Source organism: Eschrichtius robustus, chromosome 4 (assembly GCF_028021215.1).
Source record: "Eschrichtius robustus isolate mEscRob2 chromosome 4, mEscRob2.pri, whole genome shotgun sequence".
NCBI classification, from domain to species: Eukaryota; Metazoa; Chordata; class Mammalia; order Artiodactyla; family Eschrichtiidae; genus Eschrichtius; species Eschrichtius robustus.
The window spans coordinates 10,911,616-10,932,260 of NC_090827.1; the positions used below are offsets into that span (position 1 = coordinate 10,911,616).

The window sequence follows — 20,645 nt, forward strand, 5'->3', positions numbered from 1 at the left end:
GATTAAAAAATGGACCTAGGATCTTAACAGACACCTCATCAAACAAGATGTGCAGGTGGCAGAGAAGCATTTGAAAAGATGCCCCACATCCTATGTCATCAGGGAAATGCAAATTAAAATAACAATGAGATGCCACTACACACGTATTAGCATGGCCAAAATCCAGAACACTGACAACATCAAATATTGCTGGGCAAGTAGAGCAACAGGAACTGTCATTAATTGCTGGTGGGAATACAAAACAGTGCAGCCCCTGCAGAAGACAGTTTGATGGTTTCTTTAAAAACTAAACATATTTTTACCACATGACCCAGCAACTGTGCTCCTTGGTATTTACCCAAAGGAGCTGAAAAGTTATGTCCACACAAAAACCAGCGCAGCAGATTTATTCATAATTGCCAAAACTTGGAAGCAACCAGATGTCCTTCAGAAGGTGAATGGATAGACAAACTGTGATACATTGAGACAACAGAATATTATTTGGCACTAAAAAGAAATGAGCCATTAAAAGACATGGAAGAACTTTAAATACATACTATTAAGTGAAAGAAGCCAATCTGAACAGACTACATATGATTCCAATGATATGACATTTTGGAAAAGGCAAAACTATGGAAAGAAAAAGATCAGTGGTTGCCTGGGGCTGGGGGACACTGAAAATATTCTATAAGATATTATAATGATGAATACATATCATGATACATTTGTCCAAACTCATAGAATATACTATACCAAGAGCAAACCCGAATGGAAACTATGGACTTTGGATGATTATGATGTGTCAGTGTAGGTCCGTCAGTTGTAACAAATGTACCATCTAGTGAAGGATGTTGGTAATGGGAGAGGCTATGAATGTATGGGGGGAGGGGGTACATGGGAAACCTCTGTATCTTCATCTCAATTTCTCTGTTAACTTAAAAACTGCTATAAAAAATAAAGTCTTTAATTTTTTAAAAGTATGTGTTATTATTCATACGTTCTGCTTTATTATGACATTCTCGCAAAAACTCTGCAAGGTAGTTGTATTTATCCAAATCATATTTTTACAAATGAGGAAAGTGATGCTCAGATATGTTAAGTTACTTCCCCAGTATCCTAGGGGTAATAAGTGGTGTAGCCTGGAGTGGAATTTAAGTTTGACGTCAAATCTATGTTTTTTTCTCCTTTATCAGGAGTCAGCAAACTACAGCCTATGAGCCAAATAAGCTCCCCAGCTGTTTTAGTAAGTAACGTTTTATTGGAACATAGCCACCCTAATTATTGTCTATGGCTGCTTTCACACTATAAGAGCAAAGTTGAGCAGATGAAACATATATCATAGCCTAAAATATTCACTATCTACCCCTTTAAGGAAAAAGCTTGCCAACACCTGAACTATATTACTATGTCTTCACATGGTCACTCTTCATCCTGAATCCTGTATTTGTATTCAACTTTCAATTGACTTTAAAACATAACTGATAAACAGTTTATAGAATGCACCATGTGTTAAATATCAAAATAAACACTGAAGATGATTTTTAAAAAACACGTGTCACATAAACAAATTAAAACTTCATATAATAATCTCAGAACAAATAACAGAATTAATCTCTAAAAAGTAAAATAATTTTATTTGCCCAAACTCATAGTTGACAATGAAAACAAATACAACGCTTTCCAGATGATAATCCTGCTTATTACCTGGAGAACTGCAATGTATTAATTTAACAGTCAGTATTTTCTGGGCTCCTTAAAAACTAATAAAGTGGATATTATCATACTAAAAAAATCTTTAAAGTTAGTAAGTCATAAAGTAACTGAAATCAAAGAATAGTTGCAAGCATGCACTTGCACAACTTGGAGAACTGAGGACAAATATAAAGATATTGATTATCTGCATGTCACTGATTCAGTACCCCAAATTCCATCTAAAAAGATATAATCCGCACTTCACAAAAAAACTTGAAGTTAACTCATCAATGTTTTCCCTCTTGTAACATCTTTTAATCCAATGAAGATATGTTTTAAGGTAAAGAGTAATTTAACTAGAGATTTGTGGTAAGATTAAGCCAACATAAAAAGAGTTTATGAACAGTGAGAAAAAAATATGAGAAGGATTCATAAAAATCGTTCCAAGTATAACTTTTCTCCAGCCCATCGATGTTGGAGAGACGGTGTAGCTTTCTTTCACCCCACAGACACAGGCAGAGTATTCTAAATATGTTCATCCTCCACTTTATTGCTCATCCTTTGGCTACAATTGCTACAGCTGCTGCCAGAGAATGTGGAAGAGCTCAGAGGAGAAAGAGGAGAGGCAGAATGGGCAGTGGGTGAGTGTATGTGTGTGCATGTGTCTATTCCTACGGATTAGTGTGTGCCTACTTCTTCCCCAAAGAGTTTGAGGTGATTTGTAAAATAACACCCAACCTAACACAGTTCATGAGAGTCAGGGTCTGTAAGAATACTCCAAGGTGGGAATTTATAAACAAGTAGAAATAATAAGCATCAATCTCATCATTTATTGTGTGTATCGCTTGATAAATGAAATATATAAATGTCTCGGAGATATCAGCAGCCTTCAAGCACTTTCTTGAGCTTAGTCCCCAGCTTACCAAGTGGTAGCAAGAAGTAACTCCACCAAAGACTTTTTTGTCCTTTCCTTTTTAGGGCCACAGAAGGTCTCTCTTTACATATCTCAAGGTCATATCAAAGTCTTATTTTTAAATTGGAATACACTAAAATTAGCATATATTTTACATGATGATAAAAGAAATCAAAAGCCCATGGATGAGTTTGATTCTTAAAATAGTCTCGATTATTTTTTAAGACTGAGTTTTAAAAACTGTCTTCGGAGCTATAGTTACTTATGCATAGAGACATTCATTTTAAAAAAGAAACCAAGTCCTAAGTATTATTGCAAAATTAAATAAGCTGGAGAAACAAAACAGCCCCACTTTTTACTGTAGCCCAAACATACACACACATTCACCTACCTACACATACCTCTGATTCAGTCCATCATTTTGACAAGTGAAGATGCAGAACTGAATCAAGTGGGAAACACCAGCATTTGAAACATGAGTCATCCTAACGCATCAGTCATAAATAACGAAGTGACACTTGGGTCTTACCTACCTACGTAGAGAACACCCTCTTTTGTCTTTTCCGCTGCTTCTGCTACACCCTGCTTGGTTTTTTCAGCAGCGGCCACGACTCCCTCCTTGGCCTTTGAAAGTCCTTTCATGAATACATCCATGGCTGATGAATTCCTTTACACCGCACTGGAGAACACAAAATACACTTTGAGAACTTCTGGGTAAAACCAAACGAAATTAGAACCACCCAAGGTAAAAACCGCTGAAAGATCAGTAGACTCCCCAAAAATGTGGGATTCTTTTAAGTGTACCTCCATTTCCACCATCGGACAAAGCAGCCTTCTTTTTTTTTTTTTTTTTTTTTTTAGCTTTTTCATTAAAAATGTAGCATCTCCCATCCACCTTGGCTGGTAAAAGTCTAGCCGCCTAAACATGGATTAGGATGAATCATCTGAGCTGTTCTTACAGCCTTTCCGAAGTGGAATCACATGAAAAGATGGGCCCCTCTTTTAACTTCCCAGGGTCCAAATGGTAACAGTATAACTTAGAAGTGCGTTTAGAAGACAGGTCACAGGAAAAGCAAAGGGAGCTGGAGGCACGGGGTCAGGGACACTCTTAAAATAAATTCCCGAAGGCGGCTAACAGGTCAAACGTGAAGAGGGCAAGGGAGGGAACTGCTCACTCTGGGCGTGGCTGAACCTCAAACCCCCACCCCACCCCGCACTCGCCCTAATCCACCCCACCACGCACCCTGCCCTCGGCCATCGGCCCTGCGCACGCAGGCGCGCGTTCACACCCGCGGGCAGCCTCGGGACGCGCGCCAGCTCCCCGAGGGGGCGTCCTCCGCGCGCTGAACCCGCCAGCCACCCGGCGCCCGCACCTGTTAACCCCTTACCACCTGCTGGCTTGCCCGCTTTGCTCTTCCGTTTAATGATCTGCCAAACACAGCTTGTTTACTTAACAGAGAGAACGGATTGCGGGATTTAAGGAAAGCGGAAAATAAAAGTTGAATACTCAGACTCCATCGGGCATCCTCGCCTTTCCCAAAGAAACAGCTTACCCCTGAGAATCCGGACCTCTCAGCCTCTGAGGACGAGAAGCGGGGAGCACCGGAGGCAGAAGGCAAGCCAGGTGAATTTACTTTCCGCAAGCTCACCGTTAGGGGTAAGAACCCACCTCCGCGAGAGACTCGACTACGGCGGGTCCTCACTGCAGCGGCACCAACCCCGCCGCCCGGGCGTTCGCAATGACTCTTCTCCCACCAGGTTTTCTCCATGACTTCCCAAGCTGCCCGTTTAGATCCACAGGTACTTACCTGATTCCCTCGGCTCCTCAGAACTCGGATTCTTCCCCCACCCGCACTTTTAAAAAATGTAAAACAATTCCCAAATATTATTTAAGTGGGAAGAGGGAGGATGCAGAGCGCACAGGAAGGGTGGAGGTGGCACCAGAAGAGGGGTGGTCCCCAGAGGAGGCGGCTGTCAGCATAACCGTGCGAGGAGAGGCTGGGGGCGTGGGACGCCAGCCCGCAAACCCGGCGTCGAATTGCCACTCCCCGTCCCCCGCACGGGAGGATCCGGGAGAAGAAGACAGGAGGTCGCAAGGGAAGGCAGGGGAAAAGAGCGCCAAGGACGCTAAAGGCAGGGCTCGGTCCCCGGCTCAGCTCGAAGGCCGGCACACAGCTCACCCCGCGTGGCCGCGCTCGCTCGCTCGCCCCCGCTCCTTCTCCTCCTCGCGGTCCTTCCTTCTCCTCCCCCTCGTCCTCCTCCTCCTCCTCCTGCGCTCGCCGCCCCCGCAGCTGATTTGTCAGCTCCTCGCCCCGCCCCTCTCCCGGCGCTCGCCGCTTTCCGCGCCGCGTGCTCTTCCCTCCGTTTCTCGGCTGGGGATGGGGGGGTGGAAGAAGGCGGTCCCTCCAACTCCAGCAGCCCGCCAGGTCCTGGGAGACGGGAAGGTGGGGCGTGCTGGGGCTCACTGCAAGTCCGGGGTCACGGGGGCTCTTGCGGAGATGCGGAGCGGTTAGGCTTGGACTGATGTCTCTCCCTCTTTCCCATCCCCCCACCTCCTTCCCCGTCTCCGCCTTTCCCTCTGGCTCCTCACGGGACCCCCCACGTCAGAACCAGCCTGGGGAAGTGCAAGTCTGGGGGATCGACCCCCAAAGATAGAGGCAGCCTCTCGGGGAGCTGCGGAAGGAGACAGGCAGCTTAGGAAGGGTGTTCCCTGCGGCCCTGCCAAGAGCACGTTTCCCGCGGGTCGCTGAAATCTGATTAATGGTCGTAGGACACAGCGTTAACGATGCTTTTGTTTAAAGAGCCTCCAGATGTACGCTTGCTCTTAACCTCTCATGAGCCCGAAATGGTCTCGCGGGTGGAGAGAAGACTAGTAAAGAAGAGTTACAGGTTGAAGAGGCAGGAGGAGGCTCGTCAAATCCTCTTCCCGCCCCACTCTCACCATTTTCTTTTCCACCAACCAGCGGCTGCCAGACGCTGCTTTTCCCATCAGGGGAACAAGGAAGGAATAGTCCCCAGCCGTCGAAACCAAGCGGCTGTAAGGCTTTTTCGTTCTCAGAATGGAATTTACTTTCCAGATTCGAGGGCCTGGCTGGAAGGGACAAAGCCAGCGTGATTGAGTCTCCTGACCCAGCAGATCCAATTTCTTCCGCCCCTTCTGCAAAGGGAGACGCTACACACCACTCACCTTTCCGATTTCTGATTCCCGTTGTCCTCGGTGCTGACACGCTACCGCATCCCACACACAGACACACAGGCAGACACTCGCACGGGTTTCAAGACAATTTTTGCATTACTTAACACAGTTTCACCTTTCAGAGCTGGAGGGAAAACAGCTGTTCTGGATCACACCGGAACGGAGACCCAAGCGCCTCCCCGTAACAGATCTGCCTCTGCTTTTTTTGCCTGGGATGGGAGGGTGCTTTTAGAACTGGAAGGGGAAAAGAAGTCTTTGCTGTATGTTTTTTTGTTTGTGTTGTGTTTATATTTTGTAGGAAAAAAAAAAAAAAAGCTTTCTCTGATCCTTGCACTCACATTCTGAAATGTGAGTAAAAAGGAATTTAAATCTACAAAACAACCATTTGAAACCAAAGGAGACTGGAAGCAAGTGTATTTGTTGCTTAAACAACTCCTTGCACTATCGGTGGGCCCATTTGAAAAGCAGCCTTTCCAGAACGCTCATATTTTGTTTCCTTGGCATCAGAGAAAGTAGGTTAAACTTGGGAGTTGGTTTGCTTTCTGGCTTTGAGAGCTGGAACAAGTTATGTCCTTTTTCTGTTCAGTTTTCTCTTGTGAAGGGAGATGAACCAAAATGATCCCTCTTTTTTCAACTTTTTCTTATGGGAAATGTTCAAACATAGACAAAAGTAGAGAGAATAAAGAACTCTCAGTGGAATATCACCCAACTTCCACTATTTTCCAACGCACGATTCATCTATATTCTCAGCCACTCCCCATTTTTACCGCTACTCCCTTCCCCCATTTTTCTTTACTAAATCCCCAAAATTGCATATATCTTTTCATCTGTAAGCAATTAAGCATGCATCTATAAAATATAAGAACTATTTTTAAATAAACACAATAATGTTTCGATGGTCTTTTTTAAAATATAAGTGAAATTTACATGCAGTCATATGGTCATCTCTTTAGTGTTCCTTTAAATCAGTTTTGAAAAATATATGCATTAGTGTTACCCTCACCATTTTGAAGAACTAAAATATTTTCGTCCCCCAGAAAGTTCCCTCACGCCCCTTTTAGTTGTACATATTCTAGAATTTCATAAAAATAAGACCATACATTACGAACATTTTTTTTTGTATGTCTCTGGCTCCTTTCACTCAGCCTAATACGTGTGAAGTTCATTCATGTTGTTGCATGAATCGATAGTGTTTCTTTTTATTGCTTCCAAATGTTTCTTTTTATTACTGCCAATAATAAATGTTTTCCATTGTGACCCATCACAACTAGTTATTTAATATAAATATTTGATGAATATTTAACATTCAATTATATGACATATTTATAGGTTAACAGAGACCTCCTTGAGAAGTCAAAGGGGTGAATAAAGTGACAGATATTTTAGGCCCTGTGCAGACCAATGAGAGAATTATTTTCAAGCAGTTGTTACATTTTTGTGCTTCTTATAGGTATGATTCCACACCCTTATATGATACATTATGCTTGGCAAAGGACTAATGTATGATCATTTAATCATAACAAGCGAGTAAGTTAAGTTTTATTATGTATCTTTTGTAGACAGGGAATCTGAAGCTCAAAGAATTTTGGTAAAACGCAGAAATTGCATAGCTCTTAAGTGGCAAAGCTGAGATAATCCAGCAGGAACTGTTCCAAAAGGCACAACTGTCTCCTGAATTGGCAGTAATCCCTGGAACCTTGCAGACTGGGCATGGCATAGGGTGGGAGGTAAAAAGTGGGACCCAGTTCTGTTAGAAATAGCATTTGAATTTGGAGGTGACAATGGAAATCAAGGAGAATTTATGTTCTAAAACATTGCATTCATATTTGAAATGTTGCCATTTCTATATTGGTAATTATAGGGGAAGATAACTCCTCATCACCCACACGCAAAAAAAGAAAATTATAAATTAATTTTTTGTCATTTAAAATTTTAAGTCTATGTTTTACTCTTTTTTTTTTACCTTTCAAAACTCTTCACATTATTATTATTATTTTTTAACATCTTTATTAGAGTATAATTGCTTTACAATGGTGTGTTAGTTTCTGCTTTAAAACAAAGGGAATCAGTTATACATTTACATATGTCCCCGTATCTCTTCCTTCTTGCGTACTCCTCTTTTTATCCCTCAAAGTGCCTTGAACAAGTAAGCATTCAATAAACTTTTAATTACTGGTGATAGTAATAGCAACATTTCTTATATTCTACCTGTATTCTCTTAGCTCAGTATTCCTAAGGAGGCAGAACAACTCAAGGACAAAGAAGGGAACCGAAAGTTAATAGATTTTTTTTTCTTTTCATCATTAGGTGACAACATAGCCTTGAGAAAATTTGTAACTGCTTGAATAAAACTTTAAAATTTAAACTACAAAAAAAAAAAAAATTAACTCATTGAATGGCCTGTACCTCATAAGGAATATGGAAGGATAACCTATTGGGAGGCACTACTGACGTGCATATTTTGTTAATGACTACACTCACGTTTGGTTTTCTCTTTGACGAATGAAATCTAAATATTTTGCTACTTTTTAATAGGATTGTTTTATCTGAGTTTAATAGAGTAATTTAGCTAAAGATTAACAGTCTATGAAATGCATGATTAACCTAGGTTCTCTTTGTCTTCCCCATAAAACAACTGATTTTTTAGGTGTGCCATGTGGTAAGCTTGAGCTGCAAAGTGGAACGACATGAAAAATAAGGAAGCTTCCCGTGACCATATACTAAAGGAAGGATAAGAATTGATTCAGTGTGTTTAAGTAAGGAAAATACAATCTTTACTATCTTTGAATAATATTCCATATTTGTTGTGAACACAAGGAGCAATGTAATGTCAATTCTTGGGCCCCTTGTTTCTTATTCTCTGTCTGCACCTTCCTCTCATCTTCAGTAGATGTATGGAAAACAGGAGGTAGTGAGATCTTGGTAGGCTTCTCTTGTAATTTCATAGTGGGCACAGAAGGGAAAGCCTAATGCATACAGTTGGGATGGCATTGTGTGTGATTTTGGAAAGGGGTTGCACTTGAGACAGGGTTACTCCAAAGAAATATGAAAAACAATAAAGGAGACATAGAGGGTTCAGAGAAGATTATTTAATTTGACCCCATGGACAACTTCATGTTGTTTCTACAATACCACATGCAGCAAAAAATAATGGACATTTATTCCAGCACAATGTATTTATCATATTTATTAATACTGTAGTATATCCTCAATAATGTCGAATGACCATAAATTGTAACCACAAGAAAGTGCCATGTGAGATATGTAAAATTCAACTGGACATCATTTTAAATATCCCTGTGGTCTTTGGTGCTAAGAATATTAACACATGCAAGATTCTATGATTAAAGACTTTAAAGCTAGATAGAAAAGATGTTTAAATATTTGGGGATCCAAAAGTTCAAATAGATGGCCAACAGGCACATGAACAAATGCTCAACATCACTATTTATTAGAGAAATGCAAATCAAAACCACGGTGAGGTACCATCTTACACTGGTCAGAATGGCCATCATCAAAAGGTGTATAAATAATAAATGCTGGAGAGAGTGTGGAGAAAAGGGAACCCTCCTACCCTGTTGGTTGGAATGTAAATTGGTGCAGCCACTTTGGAAAACAGTATGGAGGTTCCTTTAAAAACTAAAAATAGAGTTGCCATATGATCCAGCAATTCCAGTTTTGGGCATATATCCAGAAAAGACGAAAACACTAATTTGAAAAGATACACACACCCCAATGTTCATAGCAGCAATATTTACAATAGCCAAGGCATGGAAGCAGCCCAAATGTCCATCGACATATATATACAATGGACTACTATTCAGTCATAAAAATGAATGAAATAATGCCATTTGCAGCAACATGGATAGACCTAGAGAGTATCATACTAAGTAAGTCAGACAAAGACGAATATCATATATCACTTATATGTGGAATCTAAAAAAATGATGCAAATGAACTTATTTATGAAACAGAAATAGATTCGCAGACACAGAAAATGAACTTATGGTTATCAAAGGGGAAAGGCAGAGGGAAGGATAAATTGGGAATTTGAGATTAACGTATACACACTACTATATATAAAATAGATTAAAAAAACAAGGATCTACTGTATAGCACAGGGAACTATATTCAATATCATGTAATAATCTATAATGGAAAAGGAATCTGAAAAAGAATATATATATTCTGAATCACTTTGCTGTAGACCTGAAACATCGTAAATCAACTATACTTCAATTTAAAAAATTTTTTTAGTTAAAAATGAAACAAACAAAAAATTCAAATAACTTTAATATTTGAAGGGAAAACATATTTATGAACTCAAGAAGTGAGTAAGCATGGTAGACTTCAGAAAGTAGAGGAACTGGGTACAGGTTAAATGCAGGGACTTATCTAGGCTCTACTACTTGGTAGCAGGACTGAGAGCAAGTATCCAAACTCTCTAGCCTCTAATTTTCTTATCTGTAAAATGGGGATGACATCTTGTGTGATTATTGTAAGGAATAAATAACATGCTTTTTAGGAAAGAACCACGCACAGTGGAATCTCTCAATACAAGTAGCCATTATTGTTATCTAGCCTCTATATTTTAGGGTGCCCTAGGAAACACTTTTTTCCTTGCAGTAGTTTTCAACATTATTCCCAGCCCTCCCCAACCTCCCTTCCCACCACAACACGTCTGAGGTATCTGATGCCTCCTCATCAATAACTTAGCCTTACTATGGCAAGTAAAACATTTCTAACCAGGGATGGAAGTGGTGGGGAGATTAGCGTGTGGGGAGTCAAGAGACATTGATAGAGGTCATTAGCGGAAAATCTGCCAATATCTCTTATCTCTCCTTGATGTGTAGATTACAGTAACAACATCACTCATGGTAATTTGCTTCAGGAGCCTGAAAAAATAGAGAAATAGAAATATATCACGGTCTTTACTGATAGTTTTACATTCTTGGAACCTGGTTTCTTTAAAGGGGTGGTGGCAGAGTTCTGTATGAATTATGTTAATTTTCTAAGGGAGAAAAATAAAATGATACAACAAATGGTGTTCCAAGTTTGCCAGAGTCATTGTGACAGCAACCCTGAAGGCTTCAGAATGAATATCCAGTTCAGAGATAAACTCAGCCTCTAATGTTCCACCTGAGTGAAGAATGGACAGACTGATGGGACAGTGACAGATCGACTTATACTTTTCAACAGCATCTGTGTGCAGAAAGGCACAAAATAAATGGATGAAGAAACATTTCAGGAAAATTTATAATGTTTTTGTATGATGTGTTAAACTGAAGTTATAATGCCTTCATAAACAGAAAAATCATAACAAATTAGCAAAAGGACTATGTTTCTTATAATGCCATAATTATCAAGGCATCTGATATACTTTCCTCTGTAGATAATTTAACAGTATGAAGTGACATTTAAGAAATTTTCTTCAACACTATATAAAAAGCACATCACTAATGTTTTGAAAGCTAGTTATCCCACCTAAAATTGGAAATTTGAGAGTAAGACAAGAAAAAAAGAAATTATTTCTTAATGGTTACTTGATAAGTACGTTAACATCAAAACATATCCATGTAAATAAACACAGAGTTGAAATATCATTTTGCCTAAATATATTACACCGTATCATGTATTTAATCAATTGTCTAATTTTAATTTATTTTTGTTACTTTTTATAAATATAACGAGTTTTTTTCTATTATCTTCACAAAAGAAGGACAAGAACGTGTCTATATATTCAGTCTAATAATTTTTTCATATATAAAGTATTATGAATGAGTTCCTTTTAAATCAACTTCTCTATGGTAAACAATGATTGTTCTTTAAGTCACAGATTCTTTTCTGAGCCTATTTCCATTTAAATTCTCCTTAACTTTCCTCCTTAAAATATTGGACTGAATGCTTTCAGTTTCTGTTTTAGTTTTTTAGATCAGGATAAGAAGAAACTCCAAGTAATCAGATTACCACAAAGAAGGATTTTTTAAATAGTACTGGCTATTAAACTTATGAAAATGATTAAAAAACAAAGTTGTGTATTTTTATTTTACATTACCAAAATTTAAAGTGCAGAAATAGACTGCCTAAATATGTAAATCTCCAATTTCTACAGGAAATCTAGATGTTTCACAGATATGTCTTCAAATATATGTCTAAGAAAGAAAAAAATAATATTCAGACATCTTCACATAATGTAATCATCAAAAGGAAAAAACTGCTTTATATAAAAAATTTAACTGATATTACTCAAATGTGTGCAGCTGATTTTCAAGTAAGGAAAGAGCATATACTTACAAGATCATCAAGATGTAGACAAAAAAATATAATACACAAACACATATACACATAATGCAGATGTTATATACAGTAAAGAAAGAATAGTAGTCAAGTGCTAGGTGCTTTCAATATAAAAGGGACCTCTGTTTAATGTCTTAGTTTATCTCTATGAGAGTCTTTGGCAACAATCAATTAATTGAGAATTCAATCTTCTTGATCATCTTGGATTATGGTCTTAACCTGCAGGAAACATTTAAATAATTAAAAAACACTCTCAACATATGTTAAAAATCAATGGATTGCCATGACAGGACAGACTGAAATGACAGTCTATAAATATAATTTTCCTTTATTTTTTGTTGTTACATGAAAAGTATATGCTCATTAAAGTACATAAATGCATATAAGAAAAAGGAAAAAAATAAAATATCAGTATGTCCAGCAACATGAGATAACCTGTTGACTCTCCTATTAAAAATTACCTTTTATAAAAAAATTTAAATATATATATACCTATCAAAACCATTCAATATGTCCATACCTTTGACTGCAACTCACTGCTAGAAATAACATCCTTAGAAAAAAAGTCATATTCTCAAAGAAATGTATTTTATGCTGTTTTATACAGCTGTATGAATGTTCCTGCATTTTACATAAAAAAGATTTACCAATGCCATTTTCCAAGTTAAATTTCTGATGAGGTAGTTATCTAAGGTCACTTACTCTTTATGTGATATGTAACACAACTAGTAAACGATGAGCCACGTTGTCTCCATATTCTTTCTTCTTAAGCAGCACACAATGCAGCCCCAAATGCTTGCTGTTGACCTTTTTCTCTGCTTGCTCTTTGCTCTTGAAAAGATAAGGGTTATCTATACCAACCTCACAACTTGGTGAAAATGGATTGAAATAATGTATATAAATAATTATTTTGATGGTATGTGAAAGAACTGATTCTACTTAACTTATAAAGCATATTTTAGGGGAAAAAAAAAGCAGGCTAATCAATCATTTTACTACTCTTCTCCTGAGACAAATGCTGCATGTGGTGAAATCATGCGTGCAGAAGTGAGGGATAGATTTTAGTTCTGGACATAGAAGAGCTACTAACTTTAGGAAAAAGACAGTGAGGTTATAAAAACTTTTCCAGTTAAGCAGAAAAACACCAAGACAAAGGTCAAGCAACAAAAAAAATTTTTTTTTTACTTAGAAGCAAAGGAGAATTGGCCCAAGAGTATCTTGTATATATTACTAATTTCTCAAAATAATTTATTTAAAACCACTCGATTTTATTGTCTGTAAAATTAAAACTTTAAGAAATGATTGGCATCAAGAAGTGAAGCTGAAGGAGTTCGAGTCAGCCATTCACAACATATACATAGTATATGCTGTTGTATTTTAAACTAGACATCTAAGGAAGTTTGAAAATTTGAAACAAATTAGAAGAGCCAAAAGTTGTCAGAGATGAAAATATTTAAAGACATTAAAAATTATTTTGTCCAAGACAATTCTCTTCCCTTCCCTTTCATTAAAGTCAGCTCTATTAGAATAGCTTCCCCCAAAATCTATCAAATTGCATCAGTACTGCCAGCTGCATCTTGGGAGCCATCAATTGAAACAGCTGAAGAGCTTTCAACGTTGTTTGTATATATACAATATCTAGTTAATAACCATATATATATATGTCTGTCATTAAAAGAGTTGTTTAACATTAAGTGTATTTAAAATACACTGTTTTTCTTCAGGAAATTTAAAATCTTGACTGAGAATACTGCCAGTGGTGAGGGTCCCCTATCTTTATTACAAAGCTACGGGATGCATGTTGCAATGGTACACAGAGACTTATCTGAAGATGAGCAGAGTTTCTCAGGCATCTTTTAATATCATGGCGTAAAAACGACCTAGCAGAGCGGCAGAGGAGAGCAGTAGCGAAGCAAGGCAAGTGCTTCTCTCCATTGTGGAAAGGGTCAGAATCTGAGAGACCGCTCTCCAAGGAGAAACGTCTAGATAAAGTCACTTGTCCCTATCAGAAAGGAGCATAGTCTTTAACTCCTACCCAAACAAAAGGACACTGCAGAACATGTATTCTATTGATTCCTGCTTATAAGAACTAATAACATCCATGGAATTATTTTTTGCATGATATTTTTTTCTGGTTTTTTTGCATGATATTTTTTTTCTGATATTTTCTTTGGTTTTTTGGCCTGGATGATTTATGCCCTCATGATTACTATAATCCTACTTCTCAAGATTTCTTCCACATCGTTCCTCTCCCCAAGAAAAAATGAATTTAACACCTTTCTGAGTAGAGCTTAATTGCAGAGAAAGAAAGTTACACCTTTTAGAGTGCTAATTAGAGATGGTAATAATATGACAGGTCTCATCTAAAATCCTTTCGAATTATTCTATCAGTGCTGGAATGGTGTTGAGCTTCTGCACGCTTGCCAGATATGAACATTTAGTTTTTCTATGGATTTAGAGAAGGCATCATGAAGAAATTTCCCATATGTGAACTGTGTATCCTGATTGACATATTGAGACCTTTAATGAAGGTAGAAATCTCTCTGAATACATAGAGGATAGAATGCAGAAGCTTTACATAATTAGGCAGCCTGTCATTTAGTCAGGATTTTTCTTTCCCTCTTTTCACCCTAACCTTTCCCTCTTTCAGTTTTGTCTTTTTATTTCTCATGACTTTCTCTTTCTAAAATACTGGTCTTCATTTACCAAGGCACTAACAGGTAGTAGAATTAATATCCCAAGTATTATGGGCTGAATCATGTCCCTCCCAAACTTGTATGTGGAAGTCTTAACCTCCAGCACTTCAGAATATGACTGTAGTTGGAAAGAGCATCTCGAAAGAGGTAACTAAGTTTAAATGAGGTCACGGAAGTGGGCTTGATCCAATATAACTGGTGGCCTTATTAGAAGAAGAGGTTAGGATACAAACACACACACAGGGAAGACAATGTGAGGACACCGGAGGAAGACAGCCAGCTATAAGCCAAGGGGAGAGACCTTAGCTGGAACCAACCCTTCTGACACACTGATCTCAGACTTCTAGCCCCAGAAAAATGAGAAATAAATTTCTGTTATTTAAGCCACCCACTCTGTGACATTTTGTTATGGTAGCTCTAGATAACATACTTCAGAATGCTGGTCATATTTTCAAATAAAACTATGTAGCTACACAATGAGACTTGTCATCATACTTTTCCCAGGAAATCTGAAGTTTGTAGAAACTATGGGACTGGCCCAAGATTAACCAACCAGTATCACCCCAGTGGGTGATGTGGAGGCTGCAATTTTCCTACACACACTAATCCCTTCGTCTACTCTCTCATAATTAAATATGCCAGGGAATAAAATACGTTAAGTGCTTGTGTTGTATCTTACAGGCTTCAGAGGGTGGAGAACAAAATCTGGGGGTAAAGAACAAAAACTGGCACTATGAATATTTTAAAATAAATATGCACAACCAAAAATAACGTTTCAAAGCTTGAATTTAAGGCTCTGAAACCATTTTAGCCAATATCATATGACTTATCATTTCAGCTCTCATTCTTAAAAAAGGTGTGGTGGACAGGTTAACCTAAAAATCATTGGTGTTTAGGACTGAGGATTTGAAGAACTGAATTATAATCAGGTTATAAAGAATGTATTGTCTGATTTCACCACCCTTATTATAACCAGCTGGAAGATCAAAGGCATCCATTAACTCTTAAACTTTCTATCCTGTAGGACTTTCATTTCCAAACTGTCCAGACACTTCAATAGAAGGTGTACGTGTTCACTGCTAACTAGGGCACAGATGATAGAGAGCATCATTTATAGTCTAAGGCATTCATCTTTTACATGTATTTGTCTGGGCTTTGAAATTCTGATGGTGGACCTATGTGTTACTAAATATTCAGTTCATACAATGGCTATTTATCGAACAAATGAGACCCACTCTTTCTTTTATCTTTGGCGCCTGGCATATGTGTCCAGGGGAAGGATCCAGGAGGTTCCCAAGCACTTCTTCACCCCTTGATTTCCAGTTTCCAGGATTCAGTCTCTCCTTGGATTCCAATGTTTCCTTTTGCAGGAAACTGTCCACTTACCCAAGGGAATCCTGCCAGGGACCAGGGTTCTGCTTTGATTTTGACAGTACTTATCTTGAAAACCTGGCAATTTGCTCCAAAGGCTTCCTAAAGGCAGACTGCTGCACTTGTGAGATGATTTAAATGCTATTTTGATTTTGATCCAAAATATTATTCAAAAAATTATTAGGGAAATGCAAATCCAAACAACAATGAGATATCACCTCACACATGTCAGTATGGCTATCATCAAAAAGTTTACAAATGCTGGAGAAGATGTGGAGAAAAGGGAACCCTTGTACACTGTTGGTGGGAATGCCAATTGGTGCAGCCAATGTGGAAAACAGTATGGAGGGTCCTCAGAAAACTAAAAATAGAACTGCCATATGAGCCAGCAATTCCAATCCTGGGTATATCTGGAAAAAATAAAAACACTAATTTGAAAATATGCCTGCACCCCAATGGTCATAGCAGCACTATTTGCAAAAGCCAAAATATGGAAGCAACCCAAGTGTCCATCAACAGACAAATAGATAAATAAGATGTGGTGTGTATATATATATATATATATATATACACACACACACACACACACACACACACACACACACATATATGTGTGTATATATAGTGGAATATTACTCAGTCATAAAAAAGAGTGAAATATTGTCATTAGCAGCAACATGGATGGGCCTAGAGAATATTATGCTTAGTGAAATAAGTCAGACAAAGAAAGACAAATACTGTATGATATCACTTACATGTAGAATCTAAAAAATAACACAAACGTATATGCAAAACAGAAACAGACTCACAGATATAGAAAACAACCTAGTGGTTACCAATGGGGTGGCAAATTAGGGGTATGGGATTAAGATATACAAATGACTATGTACAAAATAGATAAACAACAAGGATATATTGTAAAGCAGAGGTAATTATACCTATCATCTTCTAATAATTTTAAGGGACTATAATCTGTAGTCACTGTGAATCACTGTGCTGTACTCCTGAAATTAATATAATATATATTACTCCTGAAATTATAAATATGTACTCCTGAAATTAATATAATATTGTAAATAATATTGTAAATATTGTAAATCAATTATACTTCAATAAAAATATTGTATCATTCTAGTTTGGCTATTTAAAATTTTCATTAGAATAAGATTGGTTCAGGCATTTAATTCTTTCCCTTTTCTTATCCAGTTTTCTACTTTACTGTTTTTTATTATTCATACTCTCCTATTAATAAAACAAACTTATCCAGACGATAAAATTGTTTATTTTTATAGGGTGAAGAAATATCAGAATAGTAAAGAACAACTTTGAAGAACTCATTCACCTTTCTTCATTCTTTTTACCTGGATGTTCGATTGCTTATTTCCCAGACTCAGTTCTGCAGCCGTCAATCCTGGCAAAAACACTTTTCAAAGACAGAATTATTGGAAACGCCGAAAAGAAAATGAAAATGTGAGAGCTGCCATCCAGCAGGGTGTAGATTCATGGATTCCTTGGGGAAAATTAGAATACTCTGGTTATTGTGTTAATTTTATACTATATTTCTCAAATTTCCTGTCCTTCCAGCTGTGATAGAATGTGCTTTGTGTTCTGCTATGTATATTCAGTGACAAAACTGTGATTCAAGTGAAACTTTAAAATAAATGCAGCCTCATAGGTGCTAAAAAGAGACACCAGGAACAGAGATGATTACAGAAGCAGGAAAACTTTTGGTAACATGAAGGGCTAGTTTCTTTATATACTAAAATCATATATTTATGTGCCTAATCAAATCACTATCACATTTTCCATCACTGGATGCAGTAAATAGAGGAGCTTGATTTCAACATTGGGCAGATTCAGGATACAGGACTCTGCTGTACGAATAAATACCAAAGCAGAGTATTTACACAGATGATAATAATAATAATAATAATTTATTAATAATAATAGTTTATAATAATAAATTATTCATCATTTTACAGAGTCCTAAAAGAAGATATATCTTATTAATGAATATTTATAGAGTTTGGATAAAAAGTAATAATTTATCAGAACTAATGCTGACTTTAGCACTAGATCCTCATATTTGGGTAATTAATTGACGAGATGATGATAATTCAACAGTTCTCTGATTGTATTTAAATCAAGATATTTAACATTGGGCTTCCCTGGTGGCGCAGTGGTTGAGAATCTGCCTGCCAATGCAGGGGACACGGGTTCGAGCCCTGGTCTGGGAGGATCCCACATGCCGCGGATCAACTGGGCCCGTGAGCCACAACTACTGAGCCTGCGCGTCTGGAGCCCGTGCTCCGCAACAAGAGAGGCCGCGATAGTGAGAGGCCCGCGCACGCGATGAAGAGTGGCCCCCGCTCGCCGCAACTGGAGAAAGCCCTTGCACAGAAACGAAGACCCAACACAGACAAAAAAATAAATAAATAAATAAGTAAAAAAAAAAAAAAAAAAAGATATTTAACATTGAATTGAAAATTATACAACAACATTAATTTGTTTTCCATGAATACCAGGTACTCAATTCTTTGTTGATGGAGTGTTACAAAAAAAGCACACATTAATACCTGGGTAACTAAATTTGCTGGAAAAAAGTGATGATAAGAAAGATTTTGCTAAACTTACGAAGTGTCACTCTGCCAGTTACAAAGCTACTGCTGTTAAGTCCAAGTTTATTTTTCCTTTCTTTTTTCTCTGGTACTGGGGCTAGGACCCACAGATCATGTTCCCTTGCCTGCTGACTTTCTGTTTGGATTCTGCCAAATGGGGGCCTTAGAGGCATAGTAGATGCAGGGGAGAAGGGATTTGACCCTTCTTACTTGATGCTGTCGTCAGTGTCACCCAACTCCAGCCATCTTCGTGCATTCCAGCAGCAGCGATCGGCCCTCATCTCTAGCTTTGTTCTTAATTTCCAGAACCAATCTCATTGCTCCCCTCTGGGTTTCCAGCACCAGGAGGGCAGCACCCTCTCCTCAGATGTCTGAGGCCCTACAATGATGGACTCTTCTCCTGGGCTTCTGACTTAAAAGCAACAGCCACTAGGCAGTGCTTCCTCCTGGTGGGTTTGATTTCCTCATGGGTCTGATTGCAGCTCTGAGCTCCTGTGATGCCAGCACAAGCCTGGTGGCACCATCTCCTCAGAAGCGTGAATGCCAACTCGACAGGAGGCCTGCTTTCAGATTTTAGGTCCCCATAAATCCAAACTTTGGCCTTTGTGGCCCCAGTCTCGGGAGCGATACCTGCTTCTTGCACTCAGTAATCTTTGTGCTATCCTATTATGCCCTTTTTCAGCCCTTCAGTACAATTTAACCAATTCTTATATTAAATATCCTCTGTTGAAAACTGACTATTGTTCCCGTTTTCCTGACTAAAACTTTATCGATCTACTGAGTGATTTAGGTAAAACAAAGTTAAGACTATTCTGATCTAGTGAAAATAAAATTAGAATAGTTTACAAAAAGTTTATCTTAGGAACATAAAAAACAGACTGAACAAAGTTTTTAGGTTATTGGTCTTATCTGATACCTAAAATAATTAATATTAAGCATATTAATTAATCAAATGCACAATAATATTTTAGTATTTTTTAAATGTTATTTTTGTAGTTCTTTCAATGAGGCAAGAAAAAGTAATCTTTAGTCTCTGCCTCAGTAACTGATTTAAAAATTTGAATTAGGAGGATATGAACAAAAAAGTTTAATTCTTTTAGAACTGCTCAGTGGAAATTCTGCTTAAACGTATCGATGTATAGAGTTCTGTTTTACCATTCCTGCACAAAAGTCTGAAAACTAACGCTCTCACTATCTAGTATAGCACAGTCAATGCACAAGGATAATTTGACTGAAAACATGTTTTCTCCAAATCACAGATTAAAAAAAAACTTGGGGTAGTTTCTTGCCTTTCCCTATCTGGATGTAAAACAAACAAGAAAATGTACAGATTAAGAACCCACCACCTCTCATAGGGAAAAAGAGAAGGGATAGTATTTCTTGAACACTCATTGACAGCAGGCAATATTCTCATTGCTTCATTATAGCATTTAACCCTCACATTAAATTTTGAGGTATGAATCATTAGTCACTTTCTTTCTTTTACTTGGAACATGAGGAAACTGAGTCCTTAGAGGGCTTCAAGTGTCAGCCCCGGATCTGAACCAGATCTCCTGCCTCCAATCCCAGTGTCTTTTCTATTAATGCATTTCTAGCCTGGTTGGTACTTAGCACAGTCATGACATGAAACTGTGAGCCCAATTTGTAGTTGCCAACATGAGTCGCTTCTCTATTACATAACATTTTCAGAATGCACCAAGTTATCACACTGCTATCCCAGGGGCATTTCCCATTTCCCTCCTACTTCCTCCCTTTTCTCCCCCTCTTGCTTCTCCTCTTTATTCATTTCTCAAATGCTTGTTTTTAAGATCTGTGAAAAGCTCAAGAGTTGCTTTCCTACTAATGTATAGTCATTTTTTTAATCGTGCAACATATAACTTTGA

At 38.0% G+C, this 20,645-nt stretch overlaps 1 protein-coding gene across 5 annotated transcripts in view; it reads right to left on the minus strand.

Moving 5' to 3' along the window:
- SNCA (synuclein alpha) overlaps nucleotides 1–5,914 on the minus strand; it is a 131,461-nt gene extending 125,547 nt beyond the window's left edge. Inside the window, exons 1-2 of one of the 5 annotated variants that reach the window (XM_068542047.1) lie at nucleotides 5,896–5,914; nucleotides 3,118–3,263 (exon numbers count right to left, since the gene is read on the minus strand). In XM_068542047.1, the coding sequence (XP_068398148.1) occupies nucleotides 3,118–3,238 (121 nt within the window). In that variant the 5' untranslated portion in view covers nucleotides 3,239–3,263; nucleotides 5,896–5,914. Of the gene's footprint in view, nucleotides 1–3,117; nucleotides 3,264–3,388; nucleotides 3,407–4,392; nucleotides 4,506–4,764; nucleotides 4,815–5,771; nucleotides 5,855–5,895 lie in introns of those variants that run through there. The other 4 variants (XM_068542044.1, XM_068542045.1, XM_068542046.1 and 1 more) reach the window with 4 other exon arrangements.
- Between the last annotated feature and the right edge of the window lie 14,731 nt (nucleotides 5,915–20,645).